We start from the raw sequence: 21,301 nt of genomic DNA on the forward strand, positions 1-21,301 counted from the left end.
ATTTATAACAGAGCCCACAAAATTTTAGTAATGCAAATGTCGCTTTCTATATCTATATAGCATTCACATTATCAGATAACTGATCGTTAACAAACTTTAGAGTTGAACTGTTTTTTCTAAGACACCGAAAACCATATCGGCGTCTTCTTATGAGTTCAGTTAGATCAGGTGAAGAGATCGATCCTAAGAGGGAAGTTACTGGAACAACTTAGAACGGCGGTCGGCGGACCCTAAAAGTCCTGTATATCATAAGACCCTTAGATAGATTATGTCTTGTGATTCGCCAAAAGTAATATTACCGCGATATTTCAGTCTCAGTCTTGCAAAGGCTATACAAAGGAGAAGAAGAGGCCTGGATGTTTCCATCTCACCACCACCGCGAAGCAGTGGTCTAAGTTTTCTGGATAGAATTTCGGTGTGCTCTTGTTCGTGTCCCTTAAAGTTCACAGTTCAGTTAGCATATAGCTTCTATTAATCATGAGCCGAATCCTTGAGCGGATAAAAATCTAGGTCCGTTCCGGTTACGTAGGACCGACAGTTCATATGCTCAACATACTGTGACCACAACAAATATAATAAATAAATTCAATTCACCTACTGAGCTTCATTATGAAAAGACTTTCAATTTAGTAATTAGCGAAATGTCAGCAAATTTAAATAAAGGCCCCATAGTAAAACAAAGTCCAATCTTTGTACGCTTAACCGCGAATACTTTCATTATATATAACATTTGTATGCTAATGAAGTGTGTGTCGGTTTAATTACGACAAAAAATATACATACATATGTATGTATGTATGTTCGCATAAAGTAAAGCGAAAACTACAACAAAAACATTCCTTCTAGTCATATTTATTTTTGTTATTATTTTCAACGAAAATTATGTATGCATGTAATTGCTTACCTGTTCAGTCGGCACATATGCTTCTAGTTTTCACGAGGTTAAAGCCAATTGGAGTTTGACGCGTGTAAGCGACACTCTGCGCTTATATTTTTAAAGTATTATCGTGGGACATATATGTATATGTACATACATGTATATATTCACTAATATTAGATACATATACTACCGTAGTGGTCGAGTTTGTTTTCACTAAAATATTTCACTTAATTTTTACATTTTTATTTGAGCCACAAAAAAAAAAATATCGTAAAGCGCGTCTACGATGATAACACATAATAATAACACTCGACGCATTAGCACGACACTCGAGCCGACACGACACTTTCATAGAACAATATAACGCTGGTATGAGCCGATCGGTGAGCGTCCGAATTCATTATTTCCTAAAGTGTAAATAAAATGGCATTAACGCCTCAGCGGCGAGAGCTTAGCTTGGCGAAAACTAATAGTACAACACTTAACAGCTTCAGGTGCAATAAGTAGGCTCACCTATTCAGTAGCAACCGCAATAAGAGCGCTTATTTACTGCACGAAGGTAAGCGCTGACGTAACGGAAAAGCACACCGCGCTCGCTTGCGACCGAGCGATTGTAACGGAAGAGAGCGCGCGCGCATGCGCACACAGGTGAGTAAAGTTCGTTGTTAACAGGTGATACTCAATTTGCTATTGGTACGCACTTACATACATATTCACATATATGTATATATTGTATATATCTACATATATATTTAAGGAGGCACGCACGTTTGTACATTTGTAGTATATTTTTTCTACTACTATTGCGGTTATCTCATTAACTGCTAGCAAATCAATCTTGATTATTGCTGCCGTTGTTGTAGTGTTGGTAGCAATTGTTGTGGTTTCTCTAAATTTTTAAATTACTTTTCGTATTTCTCCATTCACACTAGTACTCGTATATGCTTATTTTGATTGGCATTTGCGGCTGAACTAATTATTACTATTAGATTTTTGTTGTTATTGCTAATTGGAGCGTGGTGCTTGTAATGCGAGAGGGCACACGAAGACTCGGATTTCGCAAAATTGCTTGGATTTCTAATTGCTCCTGAATGCATATGCGTGAGTCAATCCTTGTTTAAGCTTTCAAGCACATGTGTGCCTGTTAGCTTATGGAAATACTTGTCAACACTATTGCCGCTTCACAACACGCTGCGCCTAATCCCCTTAAATGTGTTGGCAATCTAAGTACAGATATGGCGCGCCTCAGGGCAGTTCTCTATCGCCAACGATACATGACGAGCAGGCAACTCGAACCAGGCAGCTTTGCTTCAAACGACCCATTGACACATTAACTAACACCAACGTAATTATATACACACATGTACATAATTATGTGGTAAAGATAGCAACAAATTTTAGCTGGTGTCACTGACTTGATATATTACGATCAGCCGTAGGAGAACAGCAACAATTGCAATTAGCACAGCTGTTGGCAGCGTGTTTCACTTCGAAGCTCGCACTAGGCCGAGGTTAGTAACTCCGCGGCTTTGACTGATCTGCGCTTGTTTGCTGTTGTGGTGCTTTTGAGTTTTCACTTCATATCGCGCTGGTTGTCATTATCAAGAACATAAAGTTTTGAAAATATTGTTTGGGTTAACGTGACGGCAGCACCAAAGCAGCAGCTCCACATGGATAACACACGCGCACAGAAGGTGATCGAACGCGCGCTGCCGGTTTGCTGCAAAGCGGTTTTGATACATTGCTATAAAAACATATGTATGTATGTATGTAAATACGTGCAAACATATTTATCATTTGACGGGTTTAACGAGTAAATTAGCACAACGCGCATGCTTTACAGCTGATTTCAATGAAATTATAATTTTTTCGTGCTAAAAAGCTCCGTATACTTTGTTTCGCACCATTCACATACGCTTAATATTTGTTTCCTCTTTATAAATAAAAATATACAACGACTTTAATTTGCTGTAATTTCGTAAATCGCCAAACTTTCAAGGCTCCCTTGAGCGACATTAATGAAAGCAACAATTAAGCACTCCCACGCAATTGTTATGCTAAGCGGTAGTTGTATCACCGCGTTACGTCAAAAAGCAAAGATTTGTGTGAATAGTCAATGAATTGTGTTTAATTTAATTTTACGACACTTGTTTATATATTATTTTGTCTGGACCAGAGCTGTGATTCTTCCCCCACTTGTCAAAAAACAAACATAAATGTCAAAATTGCTTTATATGTACATATGTATGTATGTATACAATTTGACAATTTGGTGGGTGGCAAAACCGAATTAAACTGATGCATATGCACAATCACAAATTGGTGGCCGTCCAATATGTAATATTTGTTATTATGAACGACACCAACAATTACCCAAAACAATGCGTACAACAACTACGACTACAGCAGCAGCTATAACAACACTTAACAATAACGTTTATATAATACATCTCATAAAAGACACAAGTAACATTTAGCGGCATTTACTTTTGTTTTGATATTCTTATTGGCAAATTACTCCTTTAAGTTTTAATTTCATTGCATTTTACGATCTTTTACAACAAACAAATCACTTTCCGTTCAGTTGCACACGCTTTATTCGTAAAATGGAAGCACCCGACAACAACAGCTTTTGACACGACACATTCTATTTCGTTGTTCGCGCTCAACTGGCCCCAAATGGGCTCCAACCAATGCTGCTGTTGTTGCTTCACACGCATACATACATTTGCATGCGGGCCGCAAGGTTGTTTTACACTGCGAAAAATCGGGCTAACTTATAATCATTGTTTGCAAACAGAAGTCAATCACATTAACTAGAGTACTAATGTATTGTTCTTAAACTAACACTTATGTAAAAAAATATATATGGGAATTTATATACCTAACACATTTAATAGAAATAAGAATTACATACAATAAATCGAACATTTTCTTTTTTACGTTTATGAATGCCAAAATACGTAGTATACCCGCAAAACAGCATAAATACCTGTGAAAGTGTATTAATGAAACTGAAAATTGTAAAATATACCAGCAGATGGCGCCACTATTTCCGTGCTGCCAATTACTTCATGACTGCCAATTATTTTCTCGATTTCATTTACATTTCAACAATTCGTTTAAACTAATTATTATTTTCTTGACACGTTTTATTTGCCTATCATTTCCCATTAAAGAAACGAGCAATTGCATGCTAACGAACTGTGTCTTAATAATTCTTATTTGAACGTGCGAATTAGATATGTGGCAATACCCACACTTGTCAAATAATTTCACAAAACCGAAGGAGTTGGAAACGAACAGAATAAAAATCTTCATTTTGCGATTTGTATAATTGTTTCCGAAAAATTTGTGCATATTTTTCATAACGAAGTTGATTAAAATTTCGCAATTTATAAGAGTTTAACATTTAATACATTGTTGAGAAATAAGAATTGAAAACAAATCGAAATGCCAAAACGTGGTGGTCGTGCTAATATGAACGGACCTAGTGGTTCACGTTTCGTAGCATTTAATGATTTGGACGGTAAGTTTGCGAAATAATGTGCTAAACTTTTTATATCATCTTTACTCCTTTCTCAAGATCGAGATGATCGCGATCGTGACCGTGACCGTGAACGTGATAATACACGGAAGGATCGCAATACACGTCGGGTTAGCTTCAAACCATCATTACTGCAATATTCAGGTGGTATTAAAAGGAGAATGGCTGAGATAGCTATACGTTCACACTTAGAAGATGATGAAGATATGGGTGATATGCCAGGAACTTCCAAGGTACGTAATAATTTGAAAAAAAAAAGAAAAATGGTGTACTCAAATTTTAAATCCTCTTACTTGGACAGCCGGATAATACACGCCGTAAAGGGTCACCCATACCTAGAAAAAAGTTTGGGAATACAATGCATATATCAAAGTCTCCATTTGGCTGGTATCAAGTTTGGGTAAGTTGAAACAGATTTTTATACAATTAAGGAAAATAAGTTTAGTATTACTGTAGTATTATGTTAATAATGACTTAGATCCATTTTTCTCCATTTTTCTTGCCTACACTAAAAATATAATTAATAAAACATAGGCTGTAAAGTTTGAACTACTTTTATTATTATACTGTTTATTATATACATATATATTACTATATATAAACAAGAACTGAAACAGAGTTCCTTTCTTTGTTCGAAATAGTTAAAGAGAGAAATTTAAGTTTGGCATAAAGCTATTTTTTAGTATTATGGGTGTCGGAGGAAGTAGAGTTGGTCTGATAAATAGCATAACCTGGCGACCATTCACATCTCGACTACATCTCAGAACTCCCACAGCCACCAGAGGAAGTTTCCATAACATTGTACGCTGATGATTGGACGATATTGACGTCGGGCAATAAAATTGATGGCATGTGTTCAAGGGTAAACGGCTATTTCTCCGACCTTCCTCGCTTCTTCTCTGCACGGAACTTAACACTCTCCCCCACCAAATCCACAGCGACTATATTTACAAACTGGACGAAAAAGTACAGACTTGACCGTACAATTGGCGTCGACGGCGACAAGATTCCGACTGTCACTTCCCTAAGTTTTTGGGTGTAACTTTTGGTAGAGTATGCTCCTTCACTCTTCATACGACCGCGATTATCGCCGAGGTACAGAGCCACAACAGGACATGGGGAAAGGACAAAGAAACGTTGTTGGCAACTTACAAGGCAATTGGCTGGCCGGTCCTCAACTACGCCGCACTAATATGGTCGCATGGATGCAGTGGAACGCAGATGAAGCTTCAGACTTGTCAGAACACTGCACTCCGGACTACGACAGGATGCCTCCTGATGTCTCCCATTGAACACCTACATAGTGAGAGGCTTATGCTCCCAGTTAAGGAGCATAATGAACTCCTTTCCAGACAGTTCCTGCTGGAATGTTTTCGCAGAAATCAACCCTGCAGCCACCTGCTTGGAAAGGAACGGCTTCCTAGGAACATCAAGAGGTCTTTCCTCAATTACGTCGACTACACCGAACAATACGCCGACCGGACTTCGGACGCAACTTACTTCCGACAAGCACTGACCGACTCCATTCCTGTGAATGACGTTCTTGGAGCCAAATCACCACCCGTTGCAGACAAAATGCTCGAATTTCCGCAAGAAACAAGAGTGAATCTTGCGCAGCTTCGTTCTGAATATTATAGAAGGTTAAACTCCTATTTGTCAAGAATAGACCCCGTTATATCCAACATATATCTTGCGTGCAATGAGTCTCCGCATGACACTGGCCACCTATTTGCATGCCCCGCCAACCCCACTCATCTGACACCCTTTTACCTTTGGTCCGGTCCCGTCGAAACAGCACGTTTCTTGGGCCTCCCGTTAGATGACGACGACGACAACTTAGATAATCCTTACCATTCTAACGGGGATTGAATAACCGTTAAAAAACAACAGAATAAGTATGAAACCTGGAAACCCCACTAACATAACGGATCTTATCGTCCCATAACTCGCCCTTCCCCAGTAGTAGACATTTGAGACTTTATTACTCCCGACCTGCACTCACTATCTGAACCTAGCAGACCTTCAACATAGCTTCCGTAATGGGTACAGCACCGCCACAACACTTAACGTCACGTCCAGATAATACGCCCTGTCACTCATCTATCGCCCTACTCTCTATGGCTCTAACTATAGTTTGCTACCCTAACAGGGATTACCGCAACAACAGCCAACGCTTCGAAACTCTGTCTCGCAAAGATTCCCTCCCTGAGAAAAAAAGTACGAAACAAATATAAAGCTGCATGTATAAATAGAAGCAAAAGTTACTATCGGAACAACAAGTAAACAACAGATACACACACCACCGGTTTATAGAACAATCCAAAAGCAAACACAAATGTATAAATTCAATAAGAACAGCGTACGTGTACCAGACCAATAAGTAAAAAATTTTAATTATATTTATACAAAGGTTAAAATAAACACGTATGTAGATGTGCTAGCAAATATCGAACACAGTATTTGCATCTGCTGGATTGCTAATGAACGGCGGTATCATTGGCGCAGCAGCCATTGCATATTTCTGTCTGATCTAGCCTCTGCCACCGGCTACAGTGGCCATTAAATCGCCTTGTATTCGCAACAATGTAAATATGAATTTCTTGGCGAGCACAGGTGCTCGATACTATGAGAGCAAATTCCGTATTCCCACAGTACTTTTGCCAGCAGCCTACACAGCGATAGCGCGGAAGTTTATAAAACTTTTCAACTAAAAATAGTACTGAATCAGTTGCGTCCAGAAAATTTAGCCTCATCAAAAATTTTCAAAAAGTTAGTATTCTTAGCGTGGAACTCTATCAGTATCAGTCAAGAACTTTTACTAAAATTGTGCAAACATCACTTGAAACAGCACAATTATAGTTATCAAGTGTAGATAAAATATCGACAGTCGGGCAGCTAATAAAGATTATTTTAACGAGGTGAAAATCTCCGGAAACCGTGATATTAGCTTTTGAAACATTTAAGGTATTAAATCAGTACCTTGTGTGTTGTATATCCGTACTGTAGTGCCGGTGAGAGACTCCCGCTTGAAGAACAAGTGTGGTAAGGAGAGCAAACTGCACGTTTTTCCAGTTATAAAAATATAGTTTTTAATGCGAATAGTAGACTTTTCCCGTTGCACTTAACCACATCTAATAAAATGGCTACTTTCGGTGCCCTCGACTATGGAATTGTTGTACTTGTGCTGATCGTATCAGCCGGTATCGGTGTATATTATCGTGTGACGGGCGGGAAGCAGAATACTACTAAGGAGTACCTGCTTGCTGGACGCCAGATGTCAATTCTGCCTGTAGCATTTAGCCTTATGACTAGCTTTATGTCCGCCGTCACTCTGCTGGGTGTATCGATGGAAAACTATCAGTACGGTACTATGTTTGTGCTCATCAATATCTCGTACGTCTTGTCCACACCGGCAGCTGCCTACCTCATTCTGCCAGTTTTCTTTCGACTGAAAACTGCATCCGTCTACGAATATTTGGAATTGCGATTTGGCTATGCCACCCGACTGTGCGCCTCTCTTGCCTATACTGTTCAAATGACACTCTACATGGGCATTGTATTGTATGCACCAGCACTAGCGCTTGAAGCCGTAACAGGTCTGAATCAAAACTTCTCAATAATTCTGGTGGGCGTAGTGTGTACCTTTTATGCCACATTGGGTGGAATGAAGGCAGTGCTTATCACAGATATTTTCCAGTCGCTGCTCATGTTTGTATCCGTGTTTAGTGTGATAATTTTCGCCACCATCAAAGCGGGAAGCTGGGGTGAGATCTGGCGTGTTGCAAATGAAGGTGGTCGCATCAATTTTTCGGATTTCCGTATTGATCCAACAGTTCGCCATACCTTTTGGACACAAATGATTGGTGGCATAAGCACATACTTATCCGTGTATGGCGTCAATCAGACGCAGGTCCAACGGTTGCTGTCAGTGCGCAATCTAAAAGCATCGCAAGCTTCTTTATGGTGGAACTTACCAATTTTGATGCTACTGAGTTGTAGTACCTGTTTCTCTGGACTCTGTATGTACTATTATTATAAAGACTGTGATCCTTTATTGCAAGGTCGTATTTCCTCACGGGATCAACTGATGCCACTTTTCGTCGTGGATACAATGTCAGACATACCCGGATTGTCGGGCCTATTTGTTGCGGGTATATTTTGCGCAAGTTTGTCAACAATTTCATCTGCTATCTCATCTTTGGCTGCCGTGACTGTCGAGGATTACATAAAACCATTGCTACTGTGGAAAACCAAACAAACTCTAAGTGATTCCAGAAGCACATGGTTTTCAAAAATTTTCAATCTGATTTATGGTGCGGGATGTATCGGTCTGGCATTCCTAGCAGGTTCGCTAACTGGTGTTCTACAGGCTGCACTTTCCATTTTTGGAATTGTCGGCGGTCCATTGTTGGGTCTATTCACGCTCGGCATGTACTGCACATCTGTTAATCAAAAGGGGGCAATAACGGCTCTCCTCACCAGCTTGGCATTTTGCTTTTGGATTGGTTTTGGTCAACCCAGACCTGCGCCGGTAAGCTTGGAATTCTCTACCGAAGGCTGTCCGGCGACGCCACCAACATCGTACGTCAGCGACATCTTCACACAACAACTGTCAACGGTGGAAGCAGCGGAGCCACATTATTTCTATCTCTATCGAATCTCATATATGTGGTATGCGACAATTGGCTTTCTCGTCACGTTCTTCATGGGCTTGGTATGCTCCTGGCTGTACGCCAAGCTGGGCTGGGATTCGAATGCACACATCTACACCGACAGCGCGTGTACGACAATCAAATATGACCTCTTTGTCCCCCCAATAGCGAGACGGTTGCGCAATCGACAAGTGCCCGTGGTGGTGGTGACAGGAACGAGCTCTGAAATCGGAGGCGAGTCTTCAACACCCAGCAACTTAGAAGATGAGACACCAACACCACAAATTGACACACATGTAACCGATCTTAGCATGCAGAACCTCGAGGAAAGTAAAAACAGTGGGAAAATACCGAACAGCAGTGGAGATATAGTTTTGCAAAATGGCAACAAGCAACATGTAGCCGCCATATCTTGAAATAAACTACTGCAATTTATTTGTTTTCATTAGTATTGAAGATGTGTACGCAATTTTAAACAAAGTTTTGATTTCAATTTGTTTCAATAAATCAATCCTATTGTTTTAGCCAATTGATTTGTTTACTTATTTATGCCAATAACGTGTCTATATGTAAATGCGATTATGTTGATGAGTTAAGGTAATCGTCCGACACATTTGAGCTGTGCTTAGATTGTAGTTTAATAAACAGTGGTACTCATAGAAGATGGTATAATAAAAAAAAATTAAAAGTATTTGTAAATCTTTAATAGTTTTGTGAAATGAGTTCTGCGTCCCAATGAATTTTTAGATGACAATAACCCTACTTTCTAGCCATTTTTATCTTATCTATGCGAGCTTTAATTGCTTCCAATTATATTCGAAATAAAATGTACGCAGGAATTTATTTTATTTGTGTACTCGGCCATTTGATAGCAGCTTTTGTAGAGTACTTTATTCCGATAAAGATTACAAGGCATTTGGAAGAGATAATTCTAACTAAACTAATATTTATAAGCTGACACAGTTAATGCGTTTGAACCTTGGCCTTCGCTGTTATGGTACAATCAGCAGATCATTTTTATTATCTATATAAATGGATTAACATAAAACAATTATCAAACGCAAATATTGATTTTAGACAACCCAAACCCATCCCTCTTCGTTTAGTAATGGCAATGCGCATTACATTCCGTTATCAGCAACACACTTCAAGCAGCAGTCGGTTTAATACCGTTCGCCAACATGCATACCTAGGCACTAAAAAGACAACATTTTCCCCAAACATAAACAAACAAAAATTTCTTGATCCCCATCAGTAGTGGCGCGCATTGAGTCCGTAGTGTTTGTTGGCCTGCATTTCGTAAGCATTGCGCTCCTTATCCATTTGCCAATTGGCTAGCAGTTTGTCGAGTTCTGTATAGGTCAGCGTCTTGCCTTGCCGCCGCTGCTCTGCGCTTGTCGTATCCGCTGTGCTCTTGTTATTTATCACCTTCGGTCTGTCGTTTGTAGCAAGCTTCGCGCTGTCTGGTTGATTGGTTGGCACAGCGGTGACGGCGTCGATGAATTTGGTGACCTCGGCCACACCGGGTTCGCCCAATTCATTGGACTGTGCGATGCGCATTATGTAGCTGGGCGTTGGGGTGGGCGCTGCCGGTGTCTCCTCGGCGTACTCGTAATCGATGCCCATGATCTGTGCGTAGTGTGGCAGCACGAAGCCTTGGGCAAAACTGCTAATCGCCACCACGGCAGCCACTATCGAGATCAAGACCTGCGCCATATGTCACGCGCGCACCAACAACAAAATCAACAACTAATCAATTTCACGAATAATTTGTAGCAAAAGCGCGACAAGCGTTGGAAAACAACTCGCTCAATCAATACACGTTGCGGTGCAAATTTGAATTTAAATTTATTTTTTATTGAATTAAATTAAAAGTTGAATAATATAAGAACTGTTGTGCGCGTTGTATTCTGATTCTGAGAGGGATGTTGTTGTCGCGACGGGTATTTGAACTAAACTGATTGACGATTATACGAACGCTTACTAAAGCGGCGCGCATCGGCTGATTAGAACTGGATGGGCAGCTGCGACGCGCGTTTCAAGGGCGGTGCAGGGCAGGCAGCAGGCTCGCAATGTTGATCTTGACTGCTGAGCCAGCTAATAATAAGAATGAACTGTGTTTTCTTTTTCTCGCTCAACGCTTTTACGCTGCACTTAATAATGCACTGTCCGATTAATTATGTAAATGCGTTTCAACTTTCGGCGGCGAAAGCTTACGCTCACTCCACATTCCTCAGTTAATTACTTGCTTTCGGGTGATTACCAATAAGTTTGAGATTTAGGGAAATATGACTCGTACTGGAATCTAGAATTATTATCTAGAATTTGTGGTATACAATGTCAAGAATTTTCCAATTTTATCGAAAACTACTTTTTATTGCACGCATTAAAAAATCTATTTACAATGAGCTCGTCTTCTACAATATTTTTCATGGTATGGTGGATATTTAATTGTACTGTGTACTTTCTTCAACTGGGTTCGCTCCAACTCTGCGCTTATATACGTATATGTACATATGTATGTATATATGTCTGTAGGTATACATGTGTTACTTAATTGTGTATAAATTAATACTAAATGCTTTTATTATTTGGTCGTTATTCACTCGTTTCCTGCAGCCGCTCATAGTAGCGTTATCAGCATTCATTCCTCCGAGGTCGTCACAGTCTCTGTGACTTTTGTTGTCTTTATAATAGTTGTGGTCGTTGTCTCGGAGCTCATGCCTTCTGTGTCGGCCGGCACAACTAACGTGCTCGTAAACACTCCAGCCGAAGTACTATCGTTCGTTGGCTGCGCAACAATTGTCGACGTTGTGCTCTGAAATGAACGAAATTTAATAAATAAATTCTTTTGTCAATACATATGTACTTATGTATGTATGTATATTATATCGAAGGTGCGCATATGCATGTACATAAATGTGTAAACAAGCTGTGTATAGCATGTACTACATTATAAATGTCTAAAATGTCTAATGCGCTTAATCTAAGTTGTATGCTGAAAAGTGTGCTGCTTTGTGCTAAAATTGGCAGCAAGCTTCGCGAATTGTTTGATGTGACTATGTTTAATTTATGATAACAGCGAAGACTCCACCCAATTTAGTCTCTTTTGAAGATAAAGAAAAGTAAGAGCGTGTGCTCTGTATACCAAACTTGCACTTTCAGCGGTTAATGTGGTATTTTACAACACTCAATTGCTGTACAAAAGGGCAAATAAGTCAATTGAAAAAGCAAACCAGTGAAAACGTTAGCTTTGATTGCAGCGTAGCTATAATACCCTTCACAAATTAAAAATATTCTTTACAAGAACTTTGATCGGTTGTTGTTGTAGTGGCAGAATTTTTCCGAGTTGATAGCCCTTGGCCGCATAAAAGTCCGGGTCCGTTCCGATTACGTAGACCCGACTGTCGTGGGAACGGAACTTTGATCGGTCAATTAGTGTGGCAGTTATATGTTATAATTAGCCGATCTGAGGAATTTTCGTATATTATTGCATTGCCTTGGATAATAAGCTGTGCTAAACTTCGTGCGGAAATTTTGTTAAAAAAAGAGCCTTCCATACAAAAACTTGATTCCGAACGTTCAATTTCTTCGGAGACTACATCATTACTTTAGGCAATAAACCCTACCGAATTTCGTGAAGACATCTCCTCAACTGAAAAAGTTTCGTTAAAAGCTCTAGATTCCTATTGTTCGGTTTATATGGCAGATCTATGCTATAGTGGTCCGATGTCTACGGTTCCGACAAATGAGCAGTCTCTTGCGAAAACATCGCGTGCATAATTTCAGAGCATTATCGGAAAAACTGATGGACTAGTTGGCGTATATACAGACGGACATGGCTAAATCGACTCATCTCGCTGATCATAGTTATATATACTTTATAGGGTCTCCGATGTTTCCTGCTGGGTGTTACAAAATTCGTGGCAAATTGATATTCCCTGTTCAGGTGACTTCAAACTATGGAAACAATGAGCCTAGCCAATTACCTATGACACCAATGAATCCCTAATTGCTGGTAGTTAAATTAAGATAAAACTGAATTGTAACTAATTTTAGCCTTGACCTGGTAAACGTTTATATTTGTCAACGCAAACGGAGGTTTTTGGCGTTAACAACTTTACTAGCTCTCTTTGATACGCACCGCAACTACCTCTCTGCCCCACTTCACACCGTTTACTTATGCGCTTAGTGATTAACCGACTCTGACTCATGTTAAGAATATTTCATATGACTAATACTTCATGTATAAGAAAGCTCAAGTATTCTGAATTGCGCTTATACATTTGTAGGCACATGATTTTCGAAACGCACTTCCTTCTAAAACTGCGAAATTCATAGTTTTTTTTTACCATTTTCACAGCACTATGCACGCACTCAACACTCAACAAGTTTCTCATAATTCACTGTCCTTCGTTTCATACCGCATTTTTGGTCTCCGAAGGACTCCAGGAGGTCTGCGAGTCCGGATCCTTTGAACAGCAGCTGCCCATGGTTATTATTATTTACTGTTAATACGTAATGTTTAGTATATTAAGTATGAAATACTGTTTACTCGTATGCGCTTTTTAACTGTCTTTGAAGCACTGAGGATCTTTTTCATCAACGTCGCCGTCTCACAGTTGCACAGCGTATGTCAATTTCACTTTTACTCGCCTCACTTTTCCGAATTTATTGTTGAATAGAGTATGTTATATACGAGTAAGTGACGCGATTGTAGGCGGTGGCATGAGCGTCGTAAGGGGCCGAGCTGCACTCCTTCCTAACTCGGCGCTTGTTTATGTATATGTATGTATGCATGTATGTGGTAAATCTATGCGGTTTTATCGCTAAATAAATGAGTTACGGCCAAACAACTCACACAATGCAACAGCAATGCGTGCACAAAAGCTTACACATTCACATTAAGTAGTCAACCGTTAAATTCAAGCAAAAGTATGCATGCTACATACATACATACATACATAGGTATGTACATACACTCAGGTGTACGCGTTTCAAACGGCCCATGTGATAAATTGACGAATAATATTATTGCCAATAAAAATAAATTTAAAAAGTGTCAACGAATGACCTGCACACTGCCGACCCGCTGGGAGACGCTCTCCGGCTACATACTCCGGAGCACCGTATAACCGTTTTGGCAAGTGTTACGGCCTCGGGTTGAGCGGTGAGCGGTGTCAATGGGCGGCTCTGTGTGTGTGCATGTGGTTGTATATAATACATATATTAACTGAGCTCCTGGTGTCTTATCAGCAACTAGTCAGCTCTCAGCAATGCTGCGTGAGTTCACTAACATATATTATGTAGTTATACTATATTCATAGCTGAGAAATCTTTTTAAAACAAACTAACTGTATTTGTTTTTGTTTTTCTGCCTCTCCTGTTTGGCTTAGTTTGGGCTTATTGGACTGTGGAGGTGTCTAAAGGCAGGAATGTTGATAAAATTCTGGCAGTTTGACTAGACCCAAATACAGTCAGCTATTTTAAATGTTTATTTATTATATTGTGTATTTTTGTAATTATATTTTGAGGTCATTTTTATTTTGTTACTGTTTTGACTTACTTATCGATCGTTATCTCGCCGAGTGTACTTATGATGTATGAGAGTACTTATGAAATATGTATATGTACACATAGTATATCCTAAAGATACGGTGTGTAGGTGGGTGTGTTGTATTTGTCACAGCGCCACAATCAATTCGCAATAAATGTGGTTATCAGTTGCCAAGTTTTCTTTTATATAAAAACCGCTCGTTTGACCAATTTTCACTCCACTTCAGTGAATCATTTTTCAAATAACTTGTTCTCTACCTCCACCGTTCGTGAAGTGTACTCAAGTACAAAAAAAAAAATAGTTTCATATTATAATTTGCTCAAGTGTTTCGAATGGTTTGGCAAATAGATTTCGAAAGTATTTGATACTGGCACATATTTTTCAAATATCGATATTTTTATAAATATGTTTTGTCGAGTTTCGAATATGTTATTTATTTAGCCCTCGAAGTTTAAGTTTAAAACCCGAATACTGTTGGTCCCATCCTTTATTCATTGAAATTTGAGTAATACACTGCGGCTCGTGATATATTGTGCCCTCTCCGGTTATTACAGCATATTGTTTAACCCTTTGCTGGCGTAGGGGGATGAAGTCATGTGTAGAAATTCACGCAAGTGAGGAAAGTTCTCTGCTCGCCATTCAGTTGGGAGTGATCAGAAACGATTATTTTACATATGGCTCATGGCTTCCTGTCCTAGACCAAGTATCCTCTGGGTAGCCAAAAACATCCGTTTGAAAGCTATCTATAGCGAGAAGGCGAATCATCACCTCCACAAAGTTGTGCGCTGGGTTTGAGAACCGCCACGTAAAAAACGCCCGCAATGAAAAAGTTTAAACAGCCTCAGATGAGAGGCCCCCCTTTTAATGACGACTATGACAAAGTGGCTTAGCTAAGCACCTGGGTGTGTTGAAGGTATGTTCTCTCATCGCACTGAATTGCACGACTGCCTAACTCCTTAATTCCCACGACCCCAGACCCGACCGTCTACGGAACGGACCAGGATTTTCTACTCGGCAGAATTCTGCCGCTACAACAACAACATAAATACTTGCTTCCTGCGATAGCGCACATCGTTTTCGGATTAAAAAGTTTTATAAATTGTAAAGTAACATTTTGTGCAAGTATTTAATTGTGAAATATTTTTGCATAATCGTAGGAATTATTTGCTTATCTACTATTGTGGTACATTTGGCTAGACAACTGCCTAAAACTATAAATCAATACATTCTATTAAAAACAACAATAACAAACTAAATTTGACTTCGCTTGAATATTGTCGCTGACATGTCCCCGAAGCGGTCATCTTCAAAGCTACCCTTCGGAAAATCAATGTCCACGAAATCCTCCACAGAATTGCGCGCTGTCGTGTTGGCACCCGGCTCGGTGGTGACTACCGTGGACAGTGTTCCCTGCAAATAGCGAGATGGTCAACTGAGATCCACGCGCCCCCTGCTTTTCGGTCACTCACCTGTTCAGGCGACTTGAGTTCACCTCTCATGTTAAATATGGACCAGTAGTGGCCCGAAACTGAATCGTCGTCCGAATCCTGATTTTTTCTGCAACAGCAGCCACACGGAAATATCCGCCGCATTTTGGACTTTCGCTCTTTATTAGAAACTTAATTCCTCCTTTTGCTGCTTGCAACGTTCCCCTGTAACGGTACTTACATTACCATGCTTTTGGCGATTTTTTTTATCGTTTGAGTGAAATGTGTGTAGCGCGCCGTTGTCTTCGTGAATGTTAACGCGTTGAAGTCGCAGAATTTCTGTGCTGGTGCACCTCATCTAGTTGCTGCCAGCGATTGTCTTATCAGCGCACTTAAAACAGAAATACATTGCCGTGAGCCATAATCTAAAATAAAGATTACCAATCGTTTATCGACATATCACTGATATCGGCAAGTGTTTTCGCAATGTCAAAGCAATGCGCATGATGGGGAAAACAGCTTGTTGCCCTATGCTGCATATTGTGCTGGGCAGTGAACAAAGTTCGGCAGTTGCCGGCGCCACGTAGTCTATAAGCGCCAACTACTTACTTCGCGTCTGATTGGTTTAAATAACTGTTCTTCTTTTTCCACTTTCAGATAAACAATGGGCAACGGTATGCCAAGGAGGAACTTGTGAGCGTACTGCAGCGCGCCATACAGCCGGAGCAGCTGATACCGCTCTACTGGCGCAGCGAAAAGAACAACGTCTCATTCTATGTGGATGATCATAGAGTAGCTGAGCGTTTGGATGGACTCGAGCGCGCTGTGCAAATGCCCGATGGCTTCAGACCGTATTTACGCGTACGTGCCTCCTGTCCTCAGACGCCCATCAATGACCAGTTAAAGACCCGCATGCAATTGGTCATGGCAAAACGATACAATGCTCAGACCAAAGCGCTAGATATGTCCAGCTTCCATACAGATCCGGATTTTCGAGGCATATTTTGCGGAATCTTTCGCTCACATGTCATGTCGGCGGCGATCGAAATAATGGAGAAGAATATACCGGATTTGGTTGCGCTCAATTTGAACAACAACAACATAGCGTCCATGGAGGCATTCAAGAATGCACATACGCGTCTGTCAAACTTGCGCATCCTTCACTTGGCTGATAACAGAGTGAGTGCCTAATGGATTCGTGTTTTCCCCGTATTTCAGATAATTTCAGATTCGAACGCTTACTTGCAGATACCGACCGCAACACATTTGATCGCTCTACGTCATGTACCGCTCATCGAATTGGTATTGAAAAATAATGGACTCTGCGGCCGCTACAAAGACCACGCGCATTACGTCAGGTATACGAGCTATTGATTTTCTAAATTTCGCAACTGGGTGCAACGCATGAAAATGGTTGAAAACCGTAAATGGATGGTAAAGTGTTGCGAAGTTATGGAGGAGCGCACGCGGGGTTGACCGCAACGCTTCTCGGACTGCTGTAACACATTTTAACGGCGGATTGTATAATGCTGGATAAAAGCTAATTATTCAACGGCTGTGCGACTGCTATCCTTGCGGCGCGTCTAAAGAACATGCGCATGCTGGCAAAGCATGCGTCCAGCAATTTCAACTGATATACATAAATGCAAATTATTTTACTTGATTTTCTAATATGTTTTCATGTTTTATGCATTCCAAAAAGTATTGATTTCGACTAGAACGATCGATGTAAAGCGCTGGTGAAGTTTTCAAAGTGCATTGCTATGCAATATTCAGAGAATTTTACTGAAATTTTCACCACATTTAAAGAAATTAACTAATTAATCATAATGTGCTTGGAAAACTTCACCAAGGCTCTGGTTACTTTGTACTTGAGTGGGAGCAAAGCTGAAAAGATACAGCGAAATCCACAGACCGTTTGATAATCAATGTTAAAGCAAATTTAAAGTATAAATATTAGTTTGGAGGAAGTAATTGTGATGCGAAGCAAATATATAACAAATGTTGCCGAGAAGAAGCTAAAACTGTAGCTCGTTTAAAGCTAAGCGACGCTCGGTGTGAAAAAATAGTAAAGAAAAAAGATCTAGAGAAAGAAAAAAGGAAAAAAAATGAAAACAGCACAATGTCTGAGAAGCAATAAACTGTTTAAAAAGTTCTATTCGCGGCTATATAATTTAGCGGTAAATTAATTTGCTGAATTTCCGTGGACACTTCCATGTCAAAATTACATAACTCTACGCTGTAAGTTGGAGTTTATAAACAAATATGAAAATCAAAAATCTGATATAAAAAATTGCGTCTTGCACTTCTAAGTTGCCTCGTTTTAAAGAACGATTACCAGCCTTTGCCCCACTGCCTTTTGACAACCACTACACACTTGTGCATGTGGCAGACGCCATTTATATGATGTGTGCGCGTGCGTACATTGCTGGCGGGCTATTGTAAGTTCTGAGGTCAACGAAGTAGATGGATTTGAAAGCGCTAACAACTCACAAGGAGCCATTATAAATAAACCTAGGTTTCTTTCATGTGCAGCTGTAATGTTGGTGTCGAATTGCTAGGTGTGAGCCTGCAAAAACACCAGCTGCAGCCAAATGCTTGAAACTGAATTAACAAATCTAAATAACTCAATATCATTAAATTATATAAAAAATAAAAAGGAATGTCAATGGGACTCGGCAAAAAATCTCGCGGATTTCATTGCAGAAAGGCGATTGGCCAAGACATGTTTATTGTGGCTCAGTTCTTTGAAAAACAAAAAAAAAAAAACAATAAATAGAAAAAAAATATTGCGTAAAAACTTATAAAACATGAAAAAACCAACCCGCAATCCCGACATGAGCGCCGCATAGCTATCGTTTGAGAGTAACAAGGTCGATGGCACTTTTATTTCGACACAGCGTTCATTTTTTATATATTTGCTTTTAGCCAAATTTGTTCACTAAGTCAACGCTCCTTAAACACAGTTCGTTTTTTTCTGTGCCCAAAGAATTCTTTAAGTTTGCTTCCAATATTTCCGTAAATAACGCAAGAAGCTGGTATATTTTGCTACCACTTTTCACCTTTGCTGATTAGTCAACTCAATTGCATGTTGGGAATAACCAATTGTAGTTCTATATGTATTTTGAACCAGTTATACCAACAAAGATATATTCATTCGCAGGGAGATCCAGCGTAAATTTCCAAAGTTGAAGAAATTGGTAATTATAATTCCATGTCTGTTATATATGTTGTTCATGCTTTAATAATACCCTCTGCCCATAACATCTAGGACGGTGAAGAACTGACGCCGATGATTCAGTTCGATGTGGGTGAAGAAGTTGCGGTTCTCCCTCATGCAAAGGCTTCTTTCCTTTGCGACCCAAATGGCACTGAAATTATACGTCAATTCCTGGAACAGTACTTTTTGATATTCGATTCAGATAATCGTCAGCCTTTGCTTGATGCTTACCATGACCAAGCGATGCTCTCACTGGTCGTGCCACCAGCGAGTCAAGTAGGCCGGTATGTCGACAGATATTTGGATGAAAGCAAATAATTGTTTTCAACTCAACGCTCTCTTTTATTTTAGGCTTGAGAAATATTGGCGTTACAATCGTGATTTTCGTCGTCAAAACGCCGACGACAATACAAAGGTGCGCCAGTTACGTTTTGGCCGCCTTGCTGTGGTATCAATGCTCGCCGAGTTGCCTAAAACCAAGCATTATCCACGTTCTTTCACCGTAGACCTAACATTGTTTACCGTAAGCAACTGACCTTTCGCTTCTATGCTGCTATGCTAATTTTAATTGTTTTTTTCTTGTAGCCGAAAATGATCGTTTTCACTGTGGCCGGCTTATTCAAAGAAATTGATGAAGTTACTGAAGAATTACGCTATTTCCAGCGACAATACATAATTGTGCCCGCGGGCAGCGGCTTTTGCATCCGAAATGAAATGGTGCTGATCACGGTAGCCGCACAACAGCAAGTGCGCTTCTTTAAAAAGAAAATCGAGACCGCTAATACACCCCAATTGAACAATGAAGCCATGACACCTAGTTCGGGCTTATCTACTGGCCTACAGAACCGATTGCATATCAACCAGCCTAGCGTGAGTATATCCGACATTTTGGTTTTTGTTCTTCTTTTAATGTTTTCACTTCGTAGACTTCGGCAGCTGCAACCCTGCAACCGCCACAGGTAGGCATTGATGAGGCAACAAAAATCCAAATGGTGCAATCGTTATGTGCACAAAGTAATATGAACATCGAATGGAGCACGAAGTGAGTTTATATTTGATCATTTCAATGTTATAGAAAGTGCGAAAACTAATTGTAATTTTTACAGATGTTTACAGGAAACCAATTGGGATTACAATCATGCTGCCTTTGTGTTTGACAAACTGCACAAAGAAAATAAAATACCGCCGGAAGCCTTTATTAAGTAAATAATAGCTACTATTAGTTAATAGTCCCACTGCGCTGTATAACCATGCACATGGTAGATTTTTAAGCATTTAAATAATTCTGAATATTGTAATTTACACCTCCATTATATTGCAAATTATAATGCTATGTTGCACGAAAATCAAAATATTAGAAGAAACGCAATTGATTTACACAAAGAAATAAGCTTTGCAAGGAGTATGATTTTATTGTTTTGACTGAGAAAGTATGCAGTTTTTGGTTTTCTTTAAGCTCAATTCGAAGATGTTTGACAATGTTAATATTTTATTAACCGGAATAAAAGGAATATTGTTTCATATATGTATTAAAGTAATTCCTACCTAAATTAAATTTTGTACCTATAAAATAATGTTTTTATAGAAATACCAAGATAATAAAAACAGTAATACTTTTGTGAAAACTTAAAAGAAAACTTATGTAAATAGTTGATAATTTTTGTTCATACATATAGTATTTAAAATCTCGTCATAATTCGGTACATACATACATCAATGAAATACAAGCATACGTAAAAAATAGTGTGATTTGGTTTTTAGAAGTTTTTATGCTATATATATAGGCATTCCCTTAAAGGCTTGGCTGATTATGAGAGCATGTTCCAAAACCCGTATATGTCAATTCTGCAACTATAATCCTTGGATTATATATTTGAGAGATATTTCAAAGAATTTATGTATATATGTATGTGCATTCGTATAAATAAATTCGGTAAAAATATTTTGTATGATATTTCTAATTGTAATCTTTAAAATTATTTAAAAATAAAAAGTAATTTAAACGCAACATCCTAATA

General features: G+C 39.4%; 4 protein-coding genes and 1 long non-coding RNA gene across 7 annotated transcripts in view; 2 read left to right on the plus strand and 3 right to left on the minus strand.

Annotated features, from left to right (window-relative positions):
* Window positions 1-3,081, minus strand: part of LOC126760305 (uncharacterized) — a 57,964-nt gene extending 54,883 nt beyond the window's left edge. Inside the window, exon 1 of one of the 3 annotated variants that reach the window (XM_050475846.1) lies at window positions 905-3,081. The gene's annotated coding sequence lies outside the window, so the exon portion shown is untranslated. The remainder of the gene's footprint in view (window positions 1-904) is intronic. The other 2 variants (XM_050475848.1, XM_050475847.1) reach the window with 2 other exon arrangements.
* A 1,067-nt stretch (window positions 3,082-4,148) lies between these two features.
* Window positions 4,149-21,291, plus strand: LOC126760275 (nuclear RNA export factor 1). Its single transcript, XM_050475799.1, has 11 exons — window positions 4,149-4,409; window positions 4,467-4,660; window positions 4,729-4,827; window positions 16,721-17,242; window positions 17,312-17,421; window positions 19,227-19,263; window positions 19,335-19,567; window positions 19,635-19,806; window positions 19,869-20,153; window positions 20,210-20,325; window positions 20,390-21,291. Exons 1-11 carry the CDS (start codon window positions 4,334-4,336, stop codon window positions 20,487-20,489), a joined length of 1,944 nt encoding a protein of 647 aa, XP_050331756.1. The 5' UTR covers window positions 4,149-4,333; the 3' UTR covers window positions 20,490-21,291.
* Window positions 5,124-9,608, plus strand: LOC126760276 (putative sodium-dependent multivitamin transporter). Its single transcript, XM_050475800.1, has one exon. The coding sequence runs from the start codon at window positions 7,567-7,569 to the stop codon at window positions 9,493-9,495; it is 1,929 nt and encodes a 642-aa protein (XP_050331757.1). The 5' UTR covers window positions 5,124-7,566; the 3' UTR covers window positions 9,496-9,608.
* On the minus strand, window positions 9,919-13,792 carry LOC126760297 (uncharacterized). Its single transcript, XM_050475832.1, has 2 exons — window positions 13,504-13,792; window positions 9,919-11,897 (listed from the first exon to the last, which is right to left on the minus strand). Exons 1-2 carry the CDS (start codon window positions 13,570-13,572, stop codon window positions 11,724-11,726), a joined length of 243 nt encoding a protein of 80 aa, XP_050331789.1. The 5' UTR covers window positions 13,573-13,792; the 3' UTR covers window positions 9,919-11,723.
* On the minus strand, window positions 15,736-16,480 carry LOC126760299 (uncharacterized). The gene is made up of 2 exons (XR_007667182.1): window positions 16,106-16,480; window positions 15,736-16,046 (listed from the first exon to the last, which is right to left on the minus strand). It is a non-coding gene; the product is annotated as an uncharacterized LOC126760299 (long non-coding RNA).
* Window positions 21,292-21,301: the final 10 nt, after the last annotated feature.

The sequence above is a fragment of the Bactrocera neohumeralis genome, chromosome 5, assembly GCF_024586455.1.
Source record: "Bactrocera neohumeralis isolate Rockhampton chromosome 5, APGP_CSIRO_Bneo_wtdbg2-racon-allhic-juicebox.fasta_v2, whole genome shotgun sequence".
Classification (NCBI taxonomy): domain Eukaryota; kingdom Metazoa; phylum Arthropoda; class Insecta; order Diptera; family Tephritidae; genus Bactrocera; species Bactrocera neohumeralis.